The sequence below is a fragment of the Benincasa hispida genome, chromosome 1 (genome assembly GCF_027475165.1).
Source record: "Benincasa hispida cultivar pf3 chromosome 1, pf3_genome.v1.1, whole genome shotgun sequence".
NCBI lineage: Eukaryota > Viridiplantae > Streptophyta > Magnoliopsida > Cucurbitales > Cucurbitaceae > Benincasa > Benincasa hispida.
Genome location: NC_143478.1, coordinates 20,609,035 through 20,633,043, shown reverse-complemented (window position 1 = coordinate 20,633,043; position 24,009 = coordinate 20,609,035). Strand labels below are relative to the sequence as shown.

At 35.7% G+C, this 24,009-nt stretch overlaps 3 protein-coding genes and 1 pseudogene across 6 annotated transcripts; 2 read left to right on the top strand and 2 right to left on the bottom strand.

Annotated features, from left to right (window-relative positions):
• Nucleotides 1-2,574: 2,574 nt before the first annotated feature.
• On the top strand, nucleotides 2,575-6,712 carry LOC120071636 (adenylyl cyclase). 4 transcript variants are annotated; one of them, XR_016524247.1, is made up of 12 exons: nucleotides 2,575-2,878; nucleotides 3,127-3,243; nucleotides 3,342-3,496; nucleotides 3,581-3,674; nucleotides 3,772-3,842; nucleotides 3,930-4,036; nucleotides 4,278-4,399; nucleotides 4,902-4,990; nucleotides 5,158-5,217; nucleotides 5,418-5,519; nucleotides 5,604-5,883; nucleotides 6,326-6,712. XR_016524247.1 is itself a non-coding variant. In XM_039024135.2 (11 exons), the coding sequence occupies exons 1-11, from the start codon at nucleotides 2,737-2,739 to the stop codon at nucleotides 5,688-5,690; spliced, it is 1,146 nt and encodes a 381-aa protein (XP_038880063.1). In that variant the 5' UTR covers nucleotides 2,575-2,736; the 3' UTR covers nucleotides 5,691-6,117. The 4 variants fall into 4 exon arrangements, 2 of the variants coding, with proteins under 2 accessions (XP_038880063.1, XP_038879965.1); XR_005480320.2 differs by having other exon boundaries at nucleotides 2,591-2,878; nucleotides 3,127-3,246; XM_039024135.2 differs by lacking the exon at nucleotides 6,326-6,712 and having other exon boundaries at nucleotides 5,604-6,117.
• A 2,585-nt stretch (nucleotides 6,713-9,297) lies between these two features.
• Nucleotides 9,298-10,715, top strand: LOC120090595 (aspartic proteinase CDR1-like). Its single transcript, XM_090312674.1, has one exon. The coding sequence runs from the start codon at nucleotides 9,298-9,300 to the stop codon at nucleotides 10,576-10,578; it is 1,281 nt and encodes a 426-aa protein (XP_090168800.1). The 3' UTR covers nucleotides 10,579-10,715.
• Nucleotides 10,716-11,182: 467 nt separating this feature from the next.
• On the bottom strand, nucleotides 11,183-12,343 carry LOC120076134 (uncharacterized). The gene is made up of 2 exons (XM_039029912.2): nucleotides 11,887-12,343; nucleotides 11,183-11,782 (listed from the first exon to the last, which is right to left on the bottom strand). Exons 1-2 carry the CDS (start codon nucleotides 12,100-12,102, stop codon nucleotides 11,393-11,395), a joined length of 606 nt encoding a protein of 201 aa, XP_038885840.2. The 5' UTR covers nucleotides 12,103-12,343; the 3' UTR covers nucleotides 11,183-11,392.
• Nucleotides 12,344-12,990: 647 nt separating this feature from the next.
• LOC150038315 (serine/threonine-protein phosphatase 7 long form homolog) overlaps nucleotides 12,991-24,009 on the bottom strand; it is a 29,057-nt pseudogene continuing 18,038 nt past the window's right edge.

The following is a 24,009-nucleotide window of genomic DNA, read 5'->3' as shown; positions in this document are numbered from 1 at the left end:
ATATGACAAACACAAAATTATTGTTTGCATAGAAAAAATGTGTGATCGCTGACATCAACGTACGTCGATTGCTTACATCAACATATGCAATCACTGATATCAGTATTAGTAATCGCTAACATCAGCATACATGATCGCTTACATCAACAATTTTTATTTTGCAATTTGGTCATATTTTCGTCGATACAACTCCATTTTTTCTAAATGACCATCCATTTTCATATTTTTTTTCATGTTCTTTCCAACCGTGCATGTAAACAATAAAAACTTAAATAATCTTTGACTTATTACTCCAAATGTAAATTTTATCTAAGTTTAAATGTTATAATGCCATTTATATTCATTATTTTTTAGCATTTTGCTCAATTTATAACCATAGTCGGAAAAAATACAAAAAAGCATATACAAACGAGTGATCATTTAGTTAAAACGGAGTTGTATCGATGAAGATATGACAAAAACAAAATTATCTTGTAAGCAGAAAATGTGGGTGATTGCTTACGTCATGCAATATGATCGCTTTACAATTTTGTTTTTGTAATATCTTCATCGATACAACTCTATTTTAACTAAATGACCATTCGTTTCCATACGTTTTTTCGTGTTCTTTTCGATTAAATTGAGCAATATGCTAAAAAATAATGAATATAAATGCCATTATGACATTCAAACTTAGATAAAATTTACTTTCTGAGTAATAAATTCAAAGATTATTCAAGTTTCTATTAAGTTTATATGCATGGTTTGAAAGAACACTAAAAAACATATGAAAAGGGATGTTCATTTAGCAAAAACGGAGTTGTGTCGACGAAGATATGACCAAAACAAAATTACAAAATGAAAATTGAGCGATCGCATACACTGATGTCAACGATTGCATATGTTGATGTAAAAGATCGCGTACGCTGATGTTAGCGATAATATACTTTTTCTGCAAAAACAATAATTTTGTTTTTGTCATATCTTTGTCGATACAACTCTCTTTTAAATTAAATGAACCACTGTTCATACAATTTTTCGTGTTCTTTCCAATCATGCTTATAAAGTAAGCAAAATGTTAAAGCATTTTTAGTTTTAAATGACTTTGAATTTTTATTTTGCTGTTGTTGGAAAAGAAGAGCAAAAGAGACGTAGGTATTACAAAGAAAAAGAGCATTTAATATTGAAGATAAAAGTGATGTTTCATATGCCAAAAGAATCAATAACAAATAGACATAGAAAGGTTTTTGCTTTTTAGGCCATTTTGTACACTTTTCCAATCAAAATAAAATTAGGTCCAAATAAAACTAAACTAGTAAATATAATAAGTTTTTTCTGGTGTCTTCTCATTACATAAGCATAAGCAATTCGTTCATTTAGTTATGCCAGGAAAAATGTTTCTTAGGTTGTCATCTAGAATAAGAATTTTCGACTGCTACATCTCAAAAATAAATAAATAGAGAAAAGATATATGAAAAATATATTTTCTAATACCTTGTCAGTTTTCTAAGGCCTTCGTAAATATATCTACTAATTTCTTGTTAATATAAACATGATGTGTCGTAATATGGTGTTGTCTTGAACATCACATATATAATAACAGTTTACCTCAACGTATTCCGTGCATTTATAAAAAACTAATTTTTGAGCAATACGTAATGCTAACTGACTATCACAAAATAAATTTATGGCACGAGGATGGTCCACCCTAAGACTCCCAAATAACGCTTTAAACCACTTGAGTTCATATCTCTATTGAGTCATTGACGAATGAGACACGGTTTGCTGTGTTCTTGGTTTTTCAAGAGATAAGAGAATCAATAAGAAAAACAAACCAACTTACGAGAGAGCAATAAGTAAAGGGACAACTCGCTCAATTCAAATCATACCAACTTCTAACAATCTAAAGTGTACGTGAGTTTTTATTGAAAATTCAAACAATCGTGTGCTTGTAACGATTTCAACAATTCTCCCCATTTACTTGAATTCAACATGTAAAAAGTGAAAATTTGAGGATGATATCATTAATCTTTAACATTGTAATTGATCCTTTATCATCTTGGATTAAAATATAGATATTTAATATCGATATCGAAATTTCAATTTTATGGATGTATCAATAAAATATCGATAAATATTTTTTTTAAATAAAAAATTATGGAATTTATAATTAAATTACTTTTACTTTTTAAACAACAATATATTTTAGGGCGGTTTTCAAATATAGAAAACTAAGCTAACTTATTTTAATATAACAAAATATTATTATCTATCAGTGATAGATGGTAATAAAATACTATCATCTATCACACTAATAGATAATGATATTTTACTATATTTAAAAATATTTATGGTAGTTTTGACATTTAAAATAATTACTTATATTTTATTAGTATTTCAAGACATTTTTATTCAATATTTCATGTGTATTTATAAAAGATATTATAGATATTGATTTTTTTAATAATAAATATGAGTGGGCTAATTAAATTTCTAACTTGCATATCGATAATACAACCTTAGGGCAGGAAGACTGTACACGTGGCAATCCTTTGATTTTCGAATATATCTAGATTTAAAAGGAAAATTTGTGACGGGGTCGCACGGTAAAACCGTGGGGGTGACTTGTAGACAAGCAGTTCCTGCAAAACCCTCATGAAATCGGTTCCCGGGGTGTGGCTTTCACCTTCATCGCTCCGCTAGCTGATTCCATTGGAGGCCTGATTCAATCACCATTTCTTCACAATCTTTGTTGAAATGCAAGTCGTCTCCAGCTCTCGTAGGCTTTCCAATCTTCTCAAATCTTCTTCCATCTTTCTCCAGTTCGATCGATTTCTTGTATCTAATTTTCCAGTAAACGAGGATCCTCGAGCTTTTTATCAATGGCGGACTGTTTCTGGTAATTATTCAACGTTACGTCTTACTCATGTCATTTTTTCCTGTTTTATTTCGTAAATTTAGATTTCTATAGGAAGAAATTTACTGGAAGCGTATCGGGATTTATGTGCCTTAGGTCAGATTTTTCTGGTTATTTGAACTAGTTTGGTTAGGAAATGGGAGGAGGGGAGTTATTAATGCTGGAAATGCTTGAACTGAATTTTGAATATCTTAGAGCAGTGGTTCATTATGTGACAATGAAATGAACAGGGATAGCTCGACAGTGTTGTTCAACAATGGCACAAGACTATTCCGTTCCTATGTATCTCTCGATGCCTAATGCTTCTTTTTCATCAGTGGCACATGCTGATGAGGGCACCGCTACAGGTTGTTGTTTTGCTCTCCTTGATTCTGCTGATGTTTTCTGGTTTGTTTGGTATAATTTCTGAAATTATTTAACAGGGTTTTGTTTTGTTTTTGTGTAGTCACTGCCAAGGAAATATATGATAAAATGCTTGAATCTGTAGAGGTTAAAAGAAGCATGCCTCCCAATGCTTGGATGTGGTCATTGATTGAAAATTGTAAAACTTACGAGGATATTCAGCTTCTATTTGGCATTTTGAAAAGGCTGCGGATATTTGTGAGTCTCTTAGCTCTCACACTCTTATTATTATGTTCCCTTTTGAAGTCACATTTTTAGTTTTTATTTTGGTTTTGGTTGTAGAGGCTATCAAATCTTCGTATTCATGATAATTATAATTCTCATCTTTGCCAAGAGATCACTAAAGCATGTGTACGGGCGGGTGCCCTTCAATTTGGTATGCCATAAATGTCCTTTCTATTCTTGGTTGTGTGAATCTATATTTTAGCATCGACAATTGGCACTTTACTCTTAGTCTTAATTTACATGCGCAGGAAAGAAGACCTTGTGGATCCATAACGTGAATGGATTGACGCCTAGTGTTGCATCTGCTCACCATCTACTGGTCTTAAGGATTTATTTAATAGTATTATGTTTATTGTTGAGCTTTCAGTTTTGGATTTATTAATCTATGTGTTGTCTTCCCATTCAGGCATATGCCGAAGATCACAATGATCTAAAACTCATGGCTGAAGTTGTGACACTTATAAGAAGGAATAAATTGCCACTACAACCTGGTACTGCAGATATTGTTTTCAGGTATGTTGTTTTATTTTGTTCTTCTCATGACATTTACGACCAGGTTAGCTTTGATTGAGCTCGATTGTCTTCCAAAAAATAACCTACGATTAATATGTTTGACTTGTAATTTGTGCATCTGTTTCAATAGAAATAAACATATTTTTCCTGTTTGCAATCTGAAGCTATGAATTGTCATATCTGTCTTGCATTGTTCATTATTATAAGATTGAAAATCTGTGATTGTATTGATCCTTTGCAGGATGTGTTATAATGCTGATGATTGGGAGTTGCTTTCCAAGTACTTCAAAAAATTCTCCAAGGCTGGAGTAAAATTTCGCCGAACATCTTTTGACACGTTGATGGGATTTGCTTCCAAAATGGGTAGCCACATTACTTGCATTTCTGAATGAAATAATGAATTTTATTCATTGTTTTGGTTGGTTGCATATTTTTAAACATTAATATAAATAAATCATTTGGATATTGAGTAGCGTGCTAAAGATGCATTATGTAAGTGAGCTTCTTTTTTACTTTTGTCTTGCTGCAGTTTATTTTTTTTTTAAGGCAGAAAATGTCTACGTTCTAAAAAGTTACACATGGAGGCTTCTTTACTAAGTTCTGTTGAACGTATTTCAACTGCATTTTTTTAAAATTTTATTTTACTGTGGGTTGGTTCTTGAACTTTCAATTTGTCAATTACAGTGAAAAAAGCTTTTCATTATTATGTATCACATAGAAAAATAAGGTGTCTTGATTGAGTTTTACTACCCCCCACGAGGGAAGAAAACCCTATTATTCTGACCAACTTTTCCAAGTACTTAGGGGTACTCTTTTCACTGTATTAAATAGTTGCTTATCAAGCTCCAAAACTTCCTGTGCATAGGAGATGTTGATTGTCTATGGAAATTTGATAGGATGAGATCTGAAACAACGAAGCAACATACTCTTGGAAGTGCATTTTCATGTGCTAAGGTACTGAAGTTCATGGCATCTTCGTATTTGTTCCATTCCATTGACAAACTAATTCAAGCCGTGTGGTTCTAGTTTTTCAAAAGTGGTTATATAGCAAGTGTTCGCATGTCTTTTTTTTCCAACAGTACTGCCAAACACATTTAATTTTCCTTTTGTATATTTTCCAGGGTTTTCTTTTAGAACGTAAGCCTAAGGAAGCTGCTGCTATCATTCATGAAATTTATCAGGTGATTGCTGTTCTCATCATTCTTTCTCTAATGAACAACTCTTGATCAAGTCTAGACGTCCTCTATTTTGATAGTAGAGAATTTTTACTAAAAGGTCGATCTTTGTATATTTGCATTTGGGTTTTGAGGACAAAAACATAACCGAGCTGATAATAGAGTCTTGAAGAGTCTCTTATCTCGTTCTGTATTTTTAATGCCAGGCCTTTCCAAATTCCAAGTCAGACTTTACGACCGAGATTCAAAAGATAGTCAATGAATGGCCTGCAGAAGTTAGCAAGCACCAAAAAGAAGCTCACAGAGAGGTCGAATATTTTAACATTATTTATTCATTTGTTTCATCATTCATGGGAAATAAACTGACATTATTATCATGTTCTATTCCTCAGGAATTTGATTCGGATCTTAAATCTTATATTTCTACAATGCTTAGTAATCTACAAAATGTTGGTGTAGAGGTGAACGTAAACTTCTAAATTGGTAAAGGACACACCTTAATTTCAGATGAATTTTCAGCTTGATTCGAAAATGATTTGTAATGATGGGGGATATAATCAAGAGCTGAATCCAGTTGGGAGGGTGAACAGAGTTGTTTGTTTCTTTACGAAGACTTAGAGACACTGGTTCAAAAGAGACTTGAGACGTTGAGACGACACAAAAGATGGCAAGGTGGTTTATCTTTACTGTTTTTTGAGTTTTAGCAAATAATCCAGCTCTGCTAACTAAATGCCTTATGCTCTGGTCTTATTTTTGCATTAGTAGATTTATGGTTATAACATTAGGCATTCTTGTCAAATTATTATATTTTTAATTCTCTTATAGTTGGAAGAGATGTACATTATATTTCGGACCTTAAGTTCTTTCCGGCCTTCTATGGAAGCAATTGGTAGACTGTCTCACAAAGTTTTTGCCTGATACTTCTACTTCTTTTATCACATACCATTCTCTCGTTTGAGGAGAAATGTTGAGAATTTAACCAAAATTTAGGTTCTATAACCTTTTGCTTGTGTCCACTACTAGAAAAATTACTGGATTGCCCCTAGGTTAAAACAAAACTAATTTTCATTCTGTTTCATATTTTCTCCCTCTGTTCTCTACGCGATCTCCAAAGATGAGCCCAAGCAAGAGTGAGGATGCGAGCAAGATTGATGAACCCTGAATTGACAAGAGCTTCTATTATATTTTCATGCGTTGCTGGCAAAAGCTAAAATCTTGGCTGTTCTATTTTGGCTCGGCCCTTAGGTGGAGTGGTGAAATCAAAGTTCTAACTTCGAGATTGATAGTATAAACATCACTAAGCTATGCTTATTTGGTTCAAAATGTTGAATGTGTGACTGGATAATCACAGTTTGCCACTTATTTATTGTCCAGTTTGTTATCCGTATTCTTTTTGTCACGATTTTATTTGATTGCCCTGTGTTTTGCATAAATTGAGGCCATTGTCCTGTAAACATTCATCGGAGGAAAACAGAAAATAGTAACTTTTCCATTGCTGAAATTTCAATCCAATCTTATAATCTTTACCTAAAATTAAAACTAGATTTTGTCCCTAAACTTCGTTTTTTCCTATTTAATCAATGATTTTTTTATTTAAAAAAAGTGTTTAATTAGGTCGATTTGATATATATATATTTTCAAATTCTGACTTACCTAAATGTCAAGTTTGTATTAAATATATTAATTAATTTTATAATTATTTAATAAAATAAAAAATTTAATAGATATAAAATTGAAAGTTCAAGATTTTGTTCAAATGCTGTTTGGGTAAAAATTTAAAACTCATCCGATAATAAGAAAATACTTTGCTCTTAAAACATTTTCTATCACCATCTTTATCATTGTACATTTTGAAAAATTATAAAAGTGTTCAATTAGCGATAAATTGTTCCCGGGAGGAGAGGCTATTGGATTGAGTTTCTTAAAGAACTGTTGCGTCTGTTGAGGAGACCAAATCAAGCCACGTGTGAATTGAGTTTCTTAAAGAATACTGTTGCGTGTGTTGAGGAGACCAAATCAAGCCACGTGTCTCTTCAACAATGCAACCAACTCAAAATCTTCAAAGGGCGTTTGGTGATTTGTAATCTCAAGTCAAGGAATATTAAGTCTAGGTTAAATTAGAAGATTTAGGTAATCTGAATTTAAGAGTATAGATTTTGAAAGTCTGAATTTAAAAAATTTGTATTTTGAGTATAGGTTTAAGGAGCTTGAGAATGAAGGGTAGATTTTTAAATCTTGAATTTTACAAAATATTCTTTTTTGTATTTAAACAGTGAATAGATTTTAAATTAGTCTAAATTTATAATCTTAATTAATTTAATATAGTTAAATTTAAAGTAACTAAAAAATTTAGAAGAATATATATATTTTAAATTTTCTTTGGACTAAAATTATAATTTTATTTAATTTATTGTTATAATAATTTGATATTTTATTTTCCTACGTTTTGAAATAAAATTTCATAGACTTTTGTCACTTTAACTAATTTGAAAAGGAATAAGTTTTTTTTTTTACCTAATAATAATAATAATAATAACACCAAAACAAACTTTTAAAGGAAGTTTATTTGATATATATAACACTATATATTTAAATTTTCTAGAATTAAATTAGGGTATATTTGATAAATGCATGAACAATATAATTTGTACAATATATCGTCTTAGAACAATATATTCGATATATATTTCCAATATATTTGTAAATACACACAAAAAAAAAACCATGATATATGTGATATATATTTACATTTTTCACTATATTATCAATATATTTAACTTACGCTCGAGATGTTAAGTTTGACAAATATAATAATGAATAGTCTGTTCCAATGCAAAGTTGAGAGTTCATGAGATTTAATACTAGTCAACCGTGTTCGACGAAAGTTTTTAAGTGTAAGAAAAAAAAAAAAAACCACACAAACTTAAAATTTCATGAATCAAATAGACTCAAATTTGAAAATTTTAAAAAACCTACTAGATAGTTTTAGAAGTTAACAAGATAGACACAAATGTAAAATTTTAAGGACTAAACTTGTAATTTAACAAAAAAGAAATTCAACGAAAAGTCTAATATTTTATGCATTATTAATTCATTAGTTTCCTTTCATCTTTCATAGAAAATTAAGCTAATATTGATGTACTGTTCTATTATGCCAGAATTAACTACATCTCTTAAATCTTATATTTCTATAGGAAAAATACTTAGTACATCTTGGGAAACTTATTTTTGGGCATTCTACCAAATTGTTCAATTAATTCTTCTTACTTAAATTATTTTAATTCTTTTTTTTTATGTGAATAATAAGGGTGAGACGCATAAAGGCAGGTATTACCTGGATGGACAAGTACTACTCGTCCTATTATGCTCATTATTCTACTAAAGATGAAAGGTAAATATGATTGGACTAAATCAGTGGAGGACGTACTTAATTGGGAGTTGGAAAGAATATTTTTCTTTTTCAAGACATTGAGAAGTTGTGGTTCAAGTTCAAGAGACTTGAGATGACACCTAAGATAGCTAGAATGGTAAGAAACCAAGCTTTCATTAAAAGAAAATAAAAGAATACAAGAAGGGGTAAAGATGGCAAGAATGAAGATCTTTACTGTTTTTTGAGTTTTAGCAAATTGTCTAGCTCTGCTCCCTCATGCTTCTACTCTAGTTTAGTTTTGGATCAGTAAATTTTTAGGCATGTCATTACTATATTTTTTAATTAAGATCACTTTTGATTCTTTTATAAATGAAAGAGATATACAATGGTATTGTTGTTACCTCTGGCAAAAAGGATCAAATGAAATTGCTGGTAGTTCTTCAACCATTTCTTCCATTCTCTGCACATTGGAAAACACAAGAAGGTCATGAATGAACCACTTGAATTTTTACAACTGCCACAAACTCAGAGATTCTCGTTGGTGTGACCTAACAAACTTTCTTCCCTTCCCCCAATCAACGAAAACGAAATGAAAAATTGTTCTTGTTATAAAGCCTAGACTCAGTGTAATGGTTTGAGTTTAAGTTGATGAAATGAGTCCTAACCATTGTTTTGGAAGCATGATTCTCTTCCTTTTGTTTACCATCCTTGAATCAATGGCAAGGCATACGGTACCGACCGAAGTTGGCTTCACCGCACGTTTGATTCATCGAGATTCACCTCTATCACCATTTTACGATCACGCCATGACAGACACTGCACGGATAGAGGCGACCGTTCATCGTTCTAGGTCCCGGCTGAATTATCTGTATTACAACATGTTATCAGAAAATACATTAGACAATGATGTGTCACTCTCACCAACATTAGTTAATGAAGGTGGTGAGTACCTTATAAGTTTCAACATTGGAAATCCTCCAAGTCAAGTGATGGGGTTTGCAGACACATCAAATGGTCTCATTTGGGTGCAATGCTCAGACTGCAATAACCAATGTGAGCCAAAAAAAGAAGGCCCCACCACCAAGTTCCTCTCTTCCAAATCTTTCACTTATGAGATGGAGCCATGTGGCTCTAACTTTTGCAATTCCTTAACTGGCTTCCAGACCTGCAATTCATCTGACAAATGGTGCAAATATAGATTAGTGTATGCAGATAATAAAGCAACAAGTGGAATTCTTTCATCTGATAGTTTTAGTTTTGATACCTCAGATGGGAAGCTTGTGGATGTTGGCTATTTGAACTTTGGCTGCTCAGAAGCTCCTTCAACAGAAGATATACAGAGTTATACAGGGAGTGTGGGCTTGAACCAAACACCCTTGTCATTAATTTCTCAATTGGGTATCAAAAAGTTCTCCTACTGTTTGGTTCCTTTCAATAATTTAGGATCAACAAGTAAAATGTATTTTGGATCATTACCTGTGACTTCTGGGAGTCAAACTCCATTGTTATACCCCGATTCAGATGCTTATTACGTGAAGGTTCTAGGAATCGGCCTCAGCAATGATGAGCCCCAGTTAGATAGAGTTTTTGATGTATACGATGTCAGAGATGGGTGGATTATAGATTCAGGAACAACATACTCAAGTCTTGAAACAGATACATTTGATAGTTTGCTAGCTAAATTCCTTACACTACCAGATTTACCACAGGAAAAAAAAGACCCTAGAGACAGATTCGAGTTGTGCTTTGCAGCAAATGCAAATGATCTGGAGTCATTTCCAGATGTTACGGTTCATTTTGATGGTGCAGATTTAATTCTTAACGTAGAAAGTACCTTTGTGAAGATAGAGGACGATGGAATTTTCTGTCTTGCCTTTCTGCGTTCTGGATCTCCAGTTTCTATATTAGGGAACTTTCAGCTGCAAAACTTCCATGTTGGATATGACCTTGAAGCTCAAGTTATTTCCTTTGCTCCTGTTGACTGTGCTGATTCCTAGCCATTAGATAGTGCTTCCTCATGTGGTTTTGTCCAATCTTTTGCAACAATTTATGACCAAATTCATATTTTGGTTTTCATCCAATCAATATATTAACCCCTTTGTTAAAAAATTTCTCATTTGTAACCAGAAGATGAGAGGAAAATTCAAGATTAAAGTAGACTTCTCCCATACATTTGCGTTTTTTTTAATAAAACATTATTACAATTTAGTACAAAGTACCTAGAGAAAGAGTTGTTCATACTTTAATCTATTGAGCTATGTTCAAGTTACTTGTACATGTTTAATGACATCAATAGCCAACAAGTATATATATGCACATTCTACACTACTTGTGTATAGTATATATATATACTTATGCATATAATATATGTAATCAGTATAGAGAAAGAGGGAGAGATACTTGAAAGCAGGAATGATAACTATTACAATCGAAAAGTCGAATACACATTATCTTAATATTATAACAATTTAAACCAAAATAACCCAGGTAGAGAGGCCAATCCAAGCCAGTTTAAAAGATATCAATTACCATCCTAAATTAAAGGTTCATGGGTCGCAATTGTTGTACTAAAACAAAAACAGCGGAAAAAGAGAGAGATGCTTTCTTTGCAAATAAGAATTATATTTAGAATCAAAGATTGAAGCCGACTTGTCAACTAATATTCTATAACATGATTATGAAGCAAAATACAAAATATATAAGACTATTGTATTGTTTTCATTCACTCTACTTTCTAGTTCTGTAAAAGTATTAATCATCCCTGTCGTAGTAAATAAAAAGGGAAGAATCTCGTGAATATAATGGAAGTTACTACTTCTTTAAGCTTAGGATATCGTTTTTAATCAGCTCTATAGTATTCTCTACGTAACCGTGTACAGAAGCTGTGACTGTTAACGTTAAATTTCCATGGCTGACTGCAACATTCGCTGCAAGAACTTCAGCTTGGTGTCTTTCAAACACCATTAAAATCTGTGTCACCATACCTCGTTGAACAGAAGCAATAATAATCCCAAACAACACGATGTTGCCGGAGACCGAGACAATGACGCCGCCGCCGCCGCCGCCTGATGAATCCGAGTTCGTACTCGGAAGCATCGTCACCGATTCCGATGATTTCTTCTCCATTTCCAGCCTCATCAACTGCTTTTGTAGGAACTCGATGAACTGGATCGTTTCGGAAACAATAGTCTCTCTCGTGGCCTGAATATTTCAGCACAAAAATAGGACTAAAACCGCGAACACAAAATGTACCTAGAAGAAGCTAGATTATACTAAAGCGAGAATAAAATCCATTATCCACTAACCTTAGGAGAGAGATTCGGGACGAGAGATTGAAGAACATCGAAACTCTCACTCATCTCCTTCCTCTTCTCCCTCTCTTTCCTCTGTACACCGCCGTTGGCTTCCAGAGCTCTGATACGCTTTCTTGATGCCGAAGCCTTCTTTTCAGTGGCTTCAGACTGATGAACCGGCAAAATGAGGGGAAAAAGTGGAACGACAGAGTCGGTGCAGGCCTCCATTAGTGCAAATAGAAGCTTGCTAATTTTCTCTCTTGTTGATTCTCCCTTTATTCCGCCATTGATGAGGCTTTAAATGGAGCAATGAAAAAGGTTTAAGAATGTGCGTGAGAGAGAGATTGATCGGAAGTGGAAGAAGAAGAAATGATTGAAAATTCCAACTCCCGATTTTACAGTTTCGATTCGCTAATTATCTCTGATCTTTCTTGTTGATTGTACTTTTTCTGTTATCATTTTCGTCGTCGGATTGGATTGGATGACCCTTATTTTTATTTATTTATTTATTTGGACTATTTTTCTTGTTTTTTTTAATAATATAATATATAAAAAAAGACATGTCACAGTTAAACATCGAAAAAATATTATCAAAAGTTTGGATCAAGTTAAAAAATATTATAGATTTTCAAATTATTGACAAAAACGGGGTATATGAGAAAGTATTTTTAAAAATAGGTTGGAAAATAAATTATTGATAAAAATAAGGTAGTTTTGACATGAAGGGAAATCGTGTATGGAGTACACGATTAGCATTTAATTCCGTCAGCATCACGTCAGCTCGGTTGGTAGACTGATCGAAGAGAGACTCGTGGACCAGGTCCACGATTCTTAAAAAATTGATTGACTAATTATTATTTTTTAATCGGAGATGTACAACAAACTCGTGGACGAGGTTTACAAATTTCTTCATTATTAAACTTAATTATATATTTAATCTACAACGAAAACATAATTATTCTGCACTCATATTAAAAAAAAAAAAGTCATGATACTAAAGAAGATTTACAATTAGTTCTTTAATTTAAAAATAGAAGTTTACATGAAATTTAAAGACGACCCATAACCCTTACCCCACATGGCGTTGTCTTCGCGTGCTTCTAAATTAGCTTCACCCTATAGTCGTTGTCGTCTACGACGAATACGTCTTTGATTAGTGTCAACAACATTGAGTCGTCTTGTTTGTCGAATAATATTTTCTATGTTGACCAATGTTTGGTGACACATTGAACCCAATTCTGGTAAATTGTTTTGTACTGAATACTGTTGTACATCTTCGATAAAATTATTTTGTATGATGAAAAAAATAAATATTAAACAATATTCATATCATATATTTGGAAAATTTCTAATTTTAAATCTCTTACCATGTAGTAATAGTAAGCGCCGTCAGGTGTGATAAATCGCCTCGTGATTGAATCGTACCAGGAAAACTAGTCATCTGACATAGTTGGCTCATTTGTTATTTCTCCCTGTGCACAACGATCACGTCGTCCATGCCAGTAGTGTTGGGATTGGTGTCTTAATTCTCCCAGAGTTTTGTTGTTTTGTAAAGATAAACGTTTTTTATGAATAAAATAATTATTATTTCATTCTGGCATTTACTCATATCCAATAAATAAAACTCTTTGGTTATCTTATGTGAACTTAAGCATGTATATTTGATATACAAATGGATCATGCCATCTTATGTGAACTTAAGCATGTATATGTGATATACAAATGGATCATGCCTTAAGTGATATTCTAAATAGATCTGTAGTATAAGGATTAAGGTGGGATACCTGATCCTAGTGACACTACGGATACGACCCACTTTGTAGAAGTTTGCAATGGTTGTAAACTACTACAGATGGTAGATCCTGACCATTCATGTGGAGACATGCGAGCGGGGGTGTCCTATACAAAGAGTTTGTATAAGACCGGACCACGAGATGACTAGACTCTGTATATAACATTGTTGATACTAGAGACTTACATCTCATCTAAATGACCATAGGTGACACGACCTCAATTCTTAGTGTTTTGGGAACTCCTGCCTTTGAGGGCGGTCTTTTGATTAGTATGGGTGAGTGTGGCCAAATTGCCAACTCAACATACCTACCTTTTTGGGGACTTGTCTAATCTGGGAGCTGGGAACTCAACCCACAAGATGAAATTCACTCCTTTCCCGAAGCAGGGATAACTAGAGAGATTGCTCCCTTAAGGGCTGATTCTGAGGCTTGAACATACTGGCCACAACTTCTCTTTGGAAGAGAAGACTTAGTCATAGTAGGACTATGACTTATGTTCATTAGAGGGATCAGTGGTATTTAAGGAGTTTGATGTAACTACAGGGGTATAACGGTTATTGGCCTAGCTGTAATTATGAGCGATTTGTGAAAGGTTGTCGCACTTTTGATTGGTTAAGATTGATACATAATATATCTGTGGTAAGGAGAGTTTAGTTGTCGGTCTTTAGTGGAGTGCCTGGCCGTTAATGGATGGTGGATCCTGTGACTAAAGAGTTTAGTCAGTTATTCATGTACCGTTGGAGCTTCGAGCTCCAGGTCCATAAGATCCCCTTGATAGCTCAATGGATTCAATTGAGGATTAGTTCTTGGTGTTGATTTGAAATGTTCAAATTGACAAAAGATAATTTGATTATATATGATATAATCGGTATGATGTACGAGATACATTTAGTGGAGGATTAATGTAAATGAGATTTACATTAAGTACCATGGAATAGAAAAAGAACTATGGTTTATATGTTTAATAAGATGAAATATTAAAACTATAGGTTATAAATATAGTATGATAAGTTGGTTATCATTTATATTTATAATAATATTAATTATTGGATAATTAAATCTTTTTCTCTAATGACCAAGTGAATGGAAGGATATTGGTGGTTCATGGTAACCGTGATATAAAAGGAAAATTGTTTTCCTATTTTTAGTAAGTTTTTGTCAAAAAAATTGTTTTGACATTTCTCTCTCGGAAAAAGAAACTCACGGAAGTTGTCAAGTAAATACAATTTACTAAGCGACAACTTGAGCGAGCTAGACGACCGTGTAGTGTTTTGTAAGTGACAGAGACGGGAACTAAGCGATGAGTTAAACGATCGCTTAGCTTTTGCTATACGATTACTTAGTTTTTGCTAAACGATTGGGCATCGACCTATATGATAGGTTCAGTCTTCTCCCACTTGCTCAGTCGTTTACACGATTGGTGTTTTCTCCATTCTTCTGCCTCAAACAAAGTTTACACAGAGCCCACCCTTTGGATTCTCACACCGAAAATACCAAGGTAGCCTTTTTGGTGGTGTCATACTCAACTCGACACCATCGAGGTTCTATGGATGTCGTTCATGCTGTTGGGGTGTTCATGACCGAGCGATCGCAGATGACGAGTGCGCGGTGTTCGTGCTGCGTAGTGGTCATGTTGTTCGTGTTGGGTTTTATGTCCTAAAACTTGTGGTATGTAAACAATGGAACTTATTCTGATAATTCAATAAATGTGTTATTGAATAAATCTATTGCTTGAATAGAAATCCAATAAATCTAAAAGTCCTTTGACTATTGGATGAGTACTTGAACTTTATGTGGAGACAATAAGGTGGATCAGGTTCGAGTAAATAGTCAAAATGATCTATAGTACATGGATAAGGTTGGGTACCTTACTATGGTAACACTATTGGATACGACCTGCTCTGTAGTTGTTACAAGGAGTTGTAAAGTGCTACAAACAAAGTGATCCTAATTCGTTCATGTTGGACATGAGGAGTGGGGGTGTCCATGTGCAAAAGAGTTTGTACAAGATCGGACCACGAAATGAGTCACTCTTACTTTATAACGCAATTTACTGTTTAGGACTGACTAATTCAAAGCGATGACCTAGGTAACTTAACCTTAATGCTAAGCTAACTATGAACTCCCGTTTATCTGGGATTGCCCTTAGATTTGCATAGGTGAGGGTTGGCTCAACAGCGCCTGCTCAATATGACTGTCTTTTCAGGGGTAGGATCGGATAGATAGCTGAGGACATAGGGTGCAAGAGAGAATTCACTCCTACCCGCTTTAGGGATAGTATAGAGGTTGTTCCCTTAAGTGCTGATTCTAGGGCTTGACACATGATCACGACGATCCTGATAGATAGCTGGAGACATAGACACTTACTGGTGATAATTTCGCAACATGGAAACACATGATCACGACGATCCTGATTATCGAGGATCTCATGTTCGCTCTCACGGAGGCTTGTCCTCCTATTCGAGCTCCAAATGCTGCTCGAAATGTTTGGGAGGCATACGAGCGATGGACAAGGGTGAAAGAGAAGGTTCGAGCCTACATCTTGGCAAGTCTTTTTGAAGTCTTGGCCAAGAAACATGGGCCTATGGTCTCAGCATGTGAGATCATGGAGTTCCTACAGGCCACAATGAAAGTAGGCACTTCTATTCATGAACATGTGCTTAAGATGATGGTCCACTTTAATGTGATGGAGTTGAATGTGTCTACCAATGACGACGACAACCAAGTTAGCATAATCCTGCATTCTTTGCCGGAGAGCTTCATGCACTTTGTTAGCAATGTGATTCTTAACAAAGTGAAATATAACCTTACAACTCTCCTCAACGAGTTGCAGACATACCAATCTTTACTGAAAAGTAAGGAGAGGTAGAAGGGTGAGGCAAATGTTGTTTCATCCCCTAGGATGTTCCATAGAGGTTCGACTTTAGGAACGAAGTCTGCACCTTCTGCTTCTAACTCTCCAAAGGGAAAGAAGAAGAAGTGTGGTAAGGGAAAAAGGAAGGCACCTGCTAACCCATTGCCTGTCGCCCCAAGTAGGCGTCCACAAGTTGCTAAGGGAAAGTGTTTCCACTGCAAACAAGATGGACAATGGAAGAGGAACTGTCCTTGGTATCTGAAAAAGAAGAAAGCAGTCAAGGCGAAGGCGAAGGCCGATAAAGCTAAATATGATTTACTTGTTCTTGAAACTTGTTTAGTGGAGAATGATGATTCTGCCTGGATAATTGATTCATGCGCCACTAACCATGTTTGTTCTTCTTTTCAGGGGATTAGATCTTGGTGACAGCTGAAGGTTGGTGAGGTGACGATGCGAGTAGGCACCGAGCACGTCGTCTTAGTTGTGGCAGTGGGAGGACTGCAGTTAGCTTTACATAATAGATTTCTTGTTTTACATGATGTATATATTGTTCTCGAACTAAAGAGGAACCTTATTTCTGTAAACCTTACTGCAATGTAAATATACTATCTCTTTTAATGTGGATAAAACGGTTATTCATAAAGATAGTGTTTTTATTTGCAAATAAAATCTGGAATCGAATTTATATGTGCTAAAGCCGTTAGCCATTAATTCCCTTCATAATACTGAATTGTTCAGAACTGCCGTAACTCAATCAAAACGTCGACGAATTTCTGCAAAAGAAAATGCCCAACTTTGGCATCTACGTTTAGGGCACATCAATCTTAATAGGATTGAGAGATTGGTGAAGAATGGACTTCCAAGTGAGTTAGAAGAAAATTCTTTACCAGTGTACGAGTCTTGCCTTAAGGGTAAGATGACTAAACGACCTTTTACTAGAAAAGGTTATAGAGCCAAGGAGTCTCTTGAGTTAGTACATTCTGACCTTTGTGGTTCTATGAATGTGTGAGCCCGAAGTGGCTATGAGTATTTTATCAATTTTACTGATGATTACTCCAGGTACGGGTATGTTTATCTTATGCAACGAAAGTCTGAATCCTTTGAAAAGTTCAAAGAGTTCAAGGTTGAAGTTGAAAACGCATTGGATAGACGGATTAAAACACTTCGATCGGATCGAGGTGGAGAGTTTTTGGACTCAACATTCCAGAACTATTTGATAGAGCATGGAATCGTTTCCCAACTTTCAGCGTCAGGTACACCTCAGCAGAATGGTGTAGCGGAGAGGAGAAATATGACCTTGTTAGACATGGTTCGCTCGATGATGAGTTATGCTTCCTTACCAGACTCGTTTTGGGGTTTTTCAGTGGAGACTATAGTATACATACTTAACTGTGTTCCCTCCAAGAGTGTTGCAAGAACACCTTTAGAGTTGTGGAACGGGCGTAAAACTAATTTACGTCACTTTCGCATTTGGGGTTGCCCTGCACATGTGCTTAAGGCTAATCCCAAGAAATTAAAACCACGGCCGAGGTTATACCTCTTTGTAGGCTACCCAAAGGCGAGGGGGTTATTTTTATGATCCAACGAAAAATAGGGTGTTTGTTTCAACAAATGCTACTTTCCTGAAGGAGGATCATATAAAGGAGCACAGTCTATGAAGTAAAGTCGTGTTGCGTGAGTTTTCCAATGAAACTACTGAAACTTCAATAAGAGTTGTTGAAGAGACTCCTACATCAGCAAGAGTTGTTGATGGGAGTTCATCCAGTAGGTCGGTTCCACATCAAGAGTTGGGAACCTCGACATAATGGGAGGGTTGCGAACCCACCCGTTCGCTATCTGAGTTTCACGAAAATCCTTGCTATGGTAGCAGATGGCGACGTTAAGGATCCGTTGTCTTATAAAAAGGCAATGGAGGATGTTGACCAAGATGAATGGGTTAAGGCCATGGATCTCGAGATGGAGTCGATGTACTTCAACTCAGTATGAGATCTGGTAGATCAGCCTAATGGGGTTCGCCCTATAGGTTGTAAATGGATCTACAAGTGCAAATGGGGTGTTGATGGGAAGGTACAGACCTTCAATGCTCGACATATGGTAAAGGGTTATACCCAGGTAAAGGGAGTCGACTATGAGGAGAATTTCTCGCCTGTTACCATGTTAAAGTCTATCTGCATCCTCTTGTCCATTGCAGCTTATTATAATTATGAAATCTGGCAAATGGACGTTAAGACGACCTTTTTGAATGAAAATCTTGAGGAGACCATTTACATGGTGCAACCCGAGGGATTCATAGTCCAAGGTCAAGAGCAAAAGGTTTACAAACTGAATCGGTCCATTTATGGACTGAAACAGGCGTCTCGATCTTGGAACATACGGTTTGATATTGCGATCAAGTCGTATGGCTTTGACCAAAATGTTGATGAACCTTGTGTCTACAAGAAGATCATCAACGCTTCAGTAGTCTTTTTAGTATTGTACATAGACGTTATCCTACTCATTGGGAATGATGTACGTTTACTGACTGTAGTTAAGAATTGGCTAGCGACCCAATTCCAAAGGAAAGATTTGGGAGAGGTTCAGTTTGTTCTAGTTATATAGTGTTGGGGTTGATGCCCTAAAGTCTCATGTCCTGTAGTTTGTAAACAGTTTGTACGAATGTTTGTGTTGTTAATATATGATATTTACTTCACATCTTGTAATTTTACTCAGTTATTTGTTTTATTTGCTTTACCACTAACCAATAAATATAAAATCCTTGGTTATCCGTATGTGACTCAAGCATGTATGTGGTGACATACAAGTGGATTATGTCTGTAGTGGCCCAGCTGTACTTACGAGCATCTGTGAAGAGTCATCGTACTCATGATTGGTTATATCCGATGGACACAAAAATATATCTGTGGTAAGAAGAGTTTAGCTGTTGGTCTTTAGTGGAATGTCTAACAGTTAACTGATGGTGGATCTCATGGCTAAAAAGTTTAGTCAGCTATTCACAGACCGTTAGAGCTTCGAGCCACAGGTCCATTAGGTCCCCTGGGTAGCTTGGATAAAGTCGAGAACCAGTATTTTGGTTAATTTGAAATGTTCAAATTGACAAGAGGAAGTTCGATTATATATGATATAATTGGCTAAATGTATGAGATACATTATTTTAGAGGAAATTAGATATAAATATGATTTATATCAAGTAGAGGAGAAAATATTATAGTAGATATGTGATATCAAACTATAGGTTAAAAATATAATATGATTATATTAATTAATTAATTAGTTAATTATATGATAATTAAGCCAATTTTCACGTTTGGATGTGGGTTAGTGGGATGAATCGATTATTGTAACCGATGAAATAAAAGATGAAATCATTTTCATTTTTCAAGAAGCCTGTTCGTCAATCGTCCAAAGAAAAAAGTGCGCGTGTTGGTAGAAAGCAAAATGATCGCTTAAGAAAATCGAGAGACTATACGATACCTCTTCTCTGCCTAAATGATCGTCCACCACACGCTAGACGATTGCACACTGTCACCTACACAATCGGATAGCTTCTCTGAATGATCGTATAGTGTGCCGATTTTACGAAACGACCGTGTACCTTTTCCTAAACAATTTTTTCAGTAAATCCTACACGATCGTGTAGCTTCTCCTAAACGATAAGCATTTCTGCTATGCGATAGCAGATTTTTCCCTCCCACTTGTTTGTCGCCTACACGATTTGTGTTTCCTCCTTCCTCTACCAAATTCACTGAAGCCCACCCTTTGGGTTTTCACTTTGAGAATATCCAGGGCTCTTTAGTGGTGGTGTCGTCCCCCACGGCGTTCGTGTTCATGCGTTATTCATGCTGCTGTCTTGACGGTGCTGCTGAGCGTTGGTAGATCGCTTGAAGGGTTCCGTTTCGTTGGAGTTCCGGAGTGTGAAGAACGTCTTCAACTGTATAGAACTCTTTCCCTTGTTATTTGTTGTTCGTAGCATGCCATTAATTAGTCTTTGTTTGCATAACTGTGTGTTGAATGCATATATTTGTATTTCGATCGCTGTGAGATCGGAGCGATCCGAACACACTCATGGAACTCTTAGATATGAGATCCTTCAATTGGTATCCGAGCCAGGTTCTAATACTCCGATTTCATCTGTTGCAACGAAATGAGATTTGCATTCATGGTGGGTGTATTTCTGCACTAATTTAATGGTTATAGTTTTCTATGGATGTGTGGATTAATGGTTGTTTTCGGGATGATTAGCCTCGGTTTGATTTAGATCCTTTTACATTTGCGATTGTTTGTAAAGGTCCCTACGTTTTTGGGCATTAATAATCATTATCGAGTCTGTATTCAAAGTTTGTTTGAAGTTTTGAGTCGTTCGTCGAAGTTCTAGGCAAGCGTTGTGGCTCTTCGAGGAAGGAGGCGATCTAGGGTTGATCGCATCGTGCAGAAGATGTTCTACGCGATCGCTGTTGATCGCATCATAAAGATGAAGAAGTATGCGATCGCTGATGAACGCATCGGTTAAACGATGGAGAATGCGATCAAGAGTTGGTCGCATTGGGTTGACGATCAAGTACGTGATCGCTAAGTATCACGTCGTGTAGACGATGAGATGCTCGTGAATCGATTAACGCGTGGGCGCGCTAGACGATCGTTTAGGTCAACAAGGTTCATCACTTAGTAACTGACTAAACGATCGTTTAGCATCGCAGGGTAAATCGTTTACCTAGTTACATGCATTATTTAGACGATGAGACACTCGCGTATCGTTTAAAGCATGCGCGCTAGACGATCGTTTAGGTCAGCAAGCTTCATCGCTTAGTAATTGACTAAACGATCGCTTAGTAATGCAAGGTAAATCGTTTACCTGTCTTTGCGCTACACGATCGCATGGACGATCAGGCTTCGCAGCCTCGTCGTCTACGCGATTGTTTACTTATACTTCTGTCGTCTATTGCACGCTGAACGACCGTCTACCTGCAAAGCTTGCTACATGATGAAGACCTCCTGGCGGTTCAAGACCCGGTTCGCCTGTGAACTGGTTTGCTCGATGAAAAATGTAATAGATAGGATTTTTTCATTCTAGTTTTTGTAAAGGCTCATCTCGGTCCATTAATCCTTTGATTATTATATGCGATGTATGTCTTTATATTTCATATGGTATGCACATATAGTAAATCCCACCTTAGGTTATGCAATGGTCATACATCATCACTTTATTGTAATTGCTATAACTTAGAAAGTATGATTTAATTATGTAAGAGCATGCTCATGCATCATATAATATAAGAATTATATTTATGCATGCATAAAAAGCATTGACATGCATCATCTTTATATTATAAATGTTATAGTATAAGGGTGAATGATAGCATGTTTGCTTGGTTGTTACGCATTATATAAAAGTTATGTATAGTAATGACTGGACATTCCATGAAGCATGACACATAGGTTACTTAAGAAATGTTATAAATGCCTCGTTGTGCGCAATGCTTTTAGTTATTTCTTTTTAAAAGTTAAAGAGAAATTAGAACTAAAATAAATAAGAAAGGCATGCATGCTCACTTAGGTTTAATTCATGGTTTTAAAATGTTTAATACTTGGAGCAAATAGACCTAAGATCACGGTTTTAATACGATTAGCAACCCTAAGGATTTAATCTTTTAATCAGTTTAATAGGATTAAATTAGCTAATAAAAGGTTAAAGTGTAGCAAATCTATCTATAAGGGACCTTTTGTTTAAGGCGGGTTCTGTCTAGGCTGGGGTATTTAAGTTGACAGAAACGTAACATCCCTACCTGGGAACTTACCTGGAAAGGTGAATTAGATAGATTTGATGCATGCATGCAAGTTAAGGACAGTCCAATAAAGTGTTTAAATGTGACTACTTGAACTGTTCATATTTCATAGAAAAATGTTGTTTATGAGTAGAGTTTAAAAAGACGACTTAGACTAAAATCAGTAGCCGGATTGTCTAGGTTAATGAACCCCTAGGTAGAACATTCAGTGGGGGTACTTGGGGCATAAGATGCTTCAATTAAACCTTTCACATTTCTCCTAAATAGTCCATACCGTGAGATCTATCCTCGGCCTCACGGCACCTTTAACGTGTCCCCCCAATGAATGGTGTTTGGGTAGGTCAATATCAAGGTGGATGGAGAGAGTGTTCATAGTAAGTGGGAGCGAGAAGTGCGATAGCATATCCCTCGGTCTCCCTCGTTCGGTTGAATAACGTTACTATGCATCGCCTCAAGGCACCCTCGGAGTGTCCCCCTAAAGGATGGCAGTTTTGCGCTTTTCTTTATTTGATCTCCTGTAAGAGGATAAGGTAACTTAGTCTCTTGTCTTAATCTGCTTCTTCCCTACGGTGGGCTCATTAGGGCGGGACTCTGGCACCGAAAGCGAGAGGTTACACTTACGCGGAATAGTTAAAGGTTACGATTTTTGACCGAAAAATGATGGCTTTTAGGTTTAGTTTCAAGAGTTGGTTCAGCCTAATGATTGAGAATGTCTCATCCCAGCGAATGGGCAACTGATCACCCTACCGATGGTCCTGCCTCATTAGGGCATCATTGCAAAATAGAAGTCTATAACTTAGGGCACTTGAAACTGTTTTGCAAAACTGATTGGTTTAAAAGTGGATTAGCAAATCTAATAAAGTTTTGTTCGTATTTTCAGCAACATTTTCAAAATGGCAACAGTTACGTTAGCATTGCAAAGCATCGAAAAACTTACTGGCGATAATTTTGCAATATGGAACCACATGATCATGACGATCCTGATCATCAAGGATCTCATGTTCGCTCTCACGGAGGCTTGTCCTTCTATTCCAGCTCCGAATGCCACTCAAAATGTTCGGGAGGAATATGAGTGATGGACAAGGGCGAATGAGAAGGCCCGAACCTAATGTATACGAGCGATGGATAAGAACGATGCGAGTAGGCACCGGGCACGTCGTCTCAGCTGTGGCAGTAGGAGAACTCCAGTTAGCTTTACATAATAGGTTTCTTATTTTACATAATGTATATATTGTTCCTGAACTAAAAAGGAACCTTATTTTTGTAAAGTGTTTATTGCAATGTAAATATACTATATCTTTTAATGTGTATAAAGCGTTTATTCATAAAGATGGTGTTTTTATTTGCAAAGAAAATCTAGAATCAAATTTATATGTGCTAAGGTCGTTAGCCATTAATTCCCTCCATAATACTGAATTGTTCAGAACTGCCGTAACTCAATCAAAACGTCGACCAATTTCTCCAAAAGAAAATGCCCAACTTTGGCATCTACGTTTAGGGCACATCAATCTCAATAGGATTGAGAGATTGGTGAAGAATGGACTTCCAAGTGAGTTAGAAGAAAATTCTTTACCAGTGTGTGAGTTTTGCCTTGAGGGTAAGATGACTAAATGACCTTTTACTAGAAAAGGTTATAAAGCCAAGGAGCTTCTTGAGTTAGTACATTCTGACCTTTGTGGTCCTATGAATGTGTGAGCCCAAGGTGGCT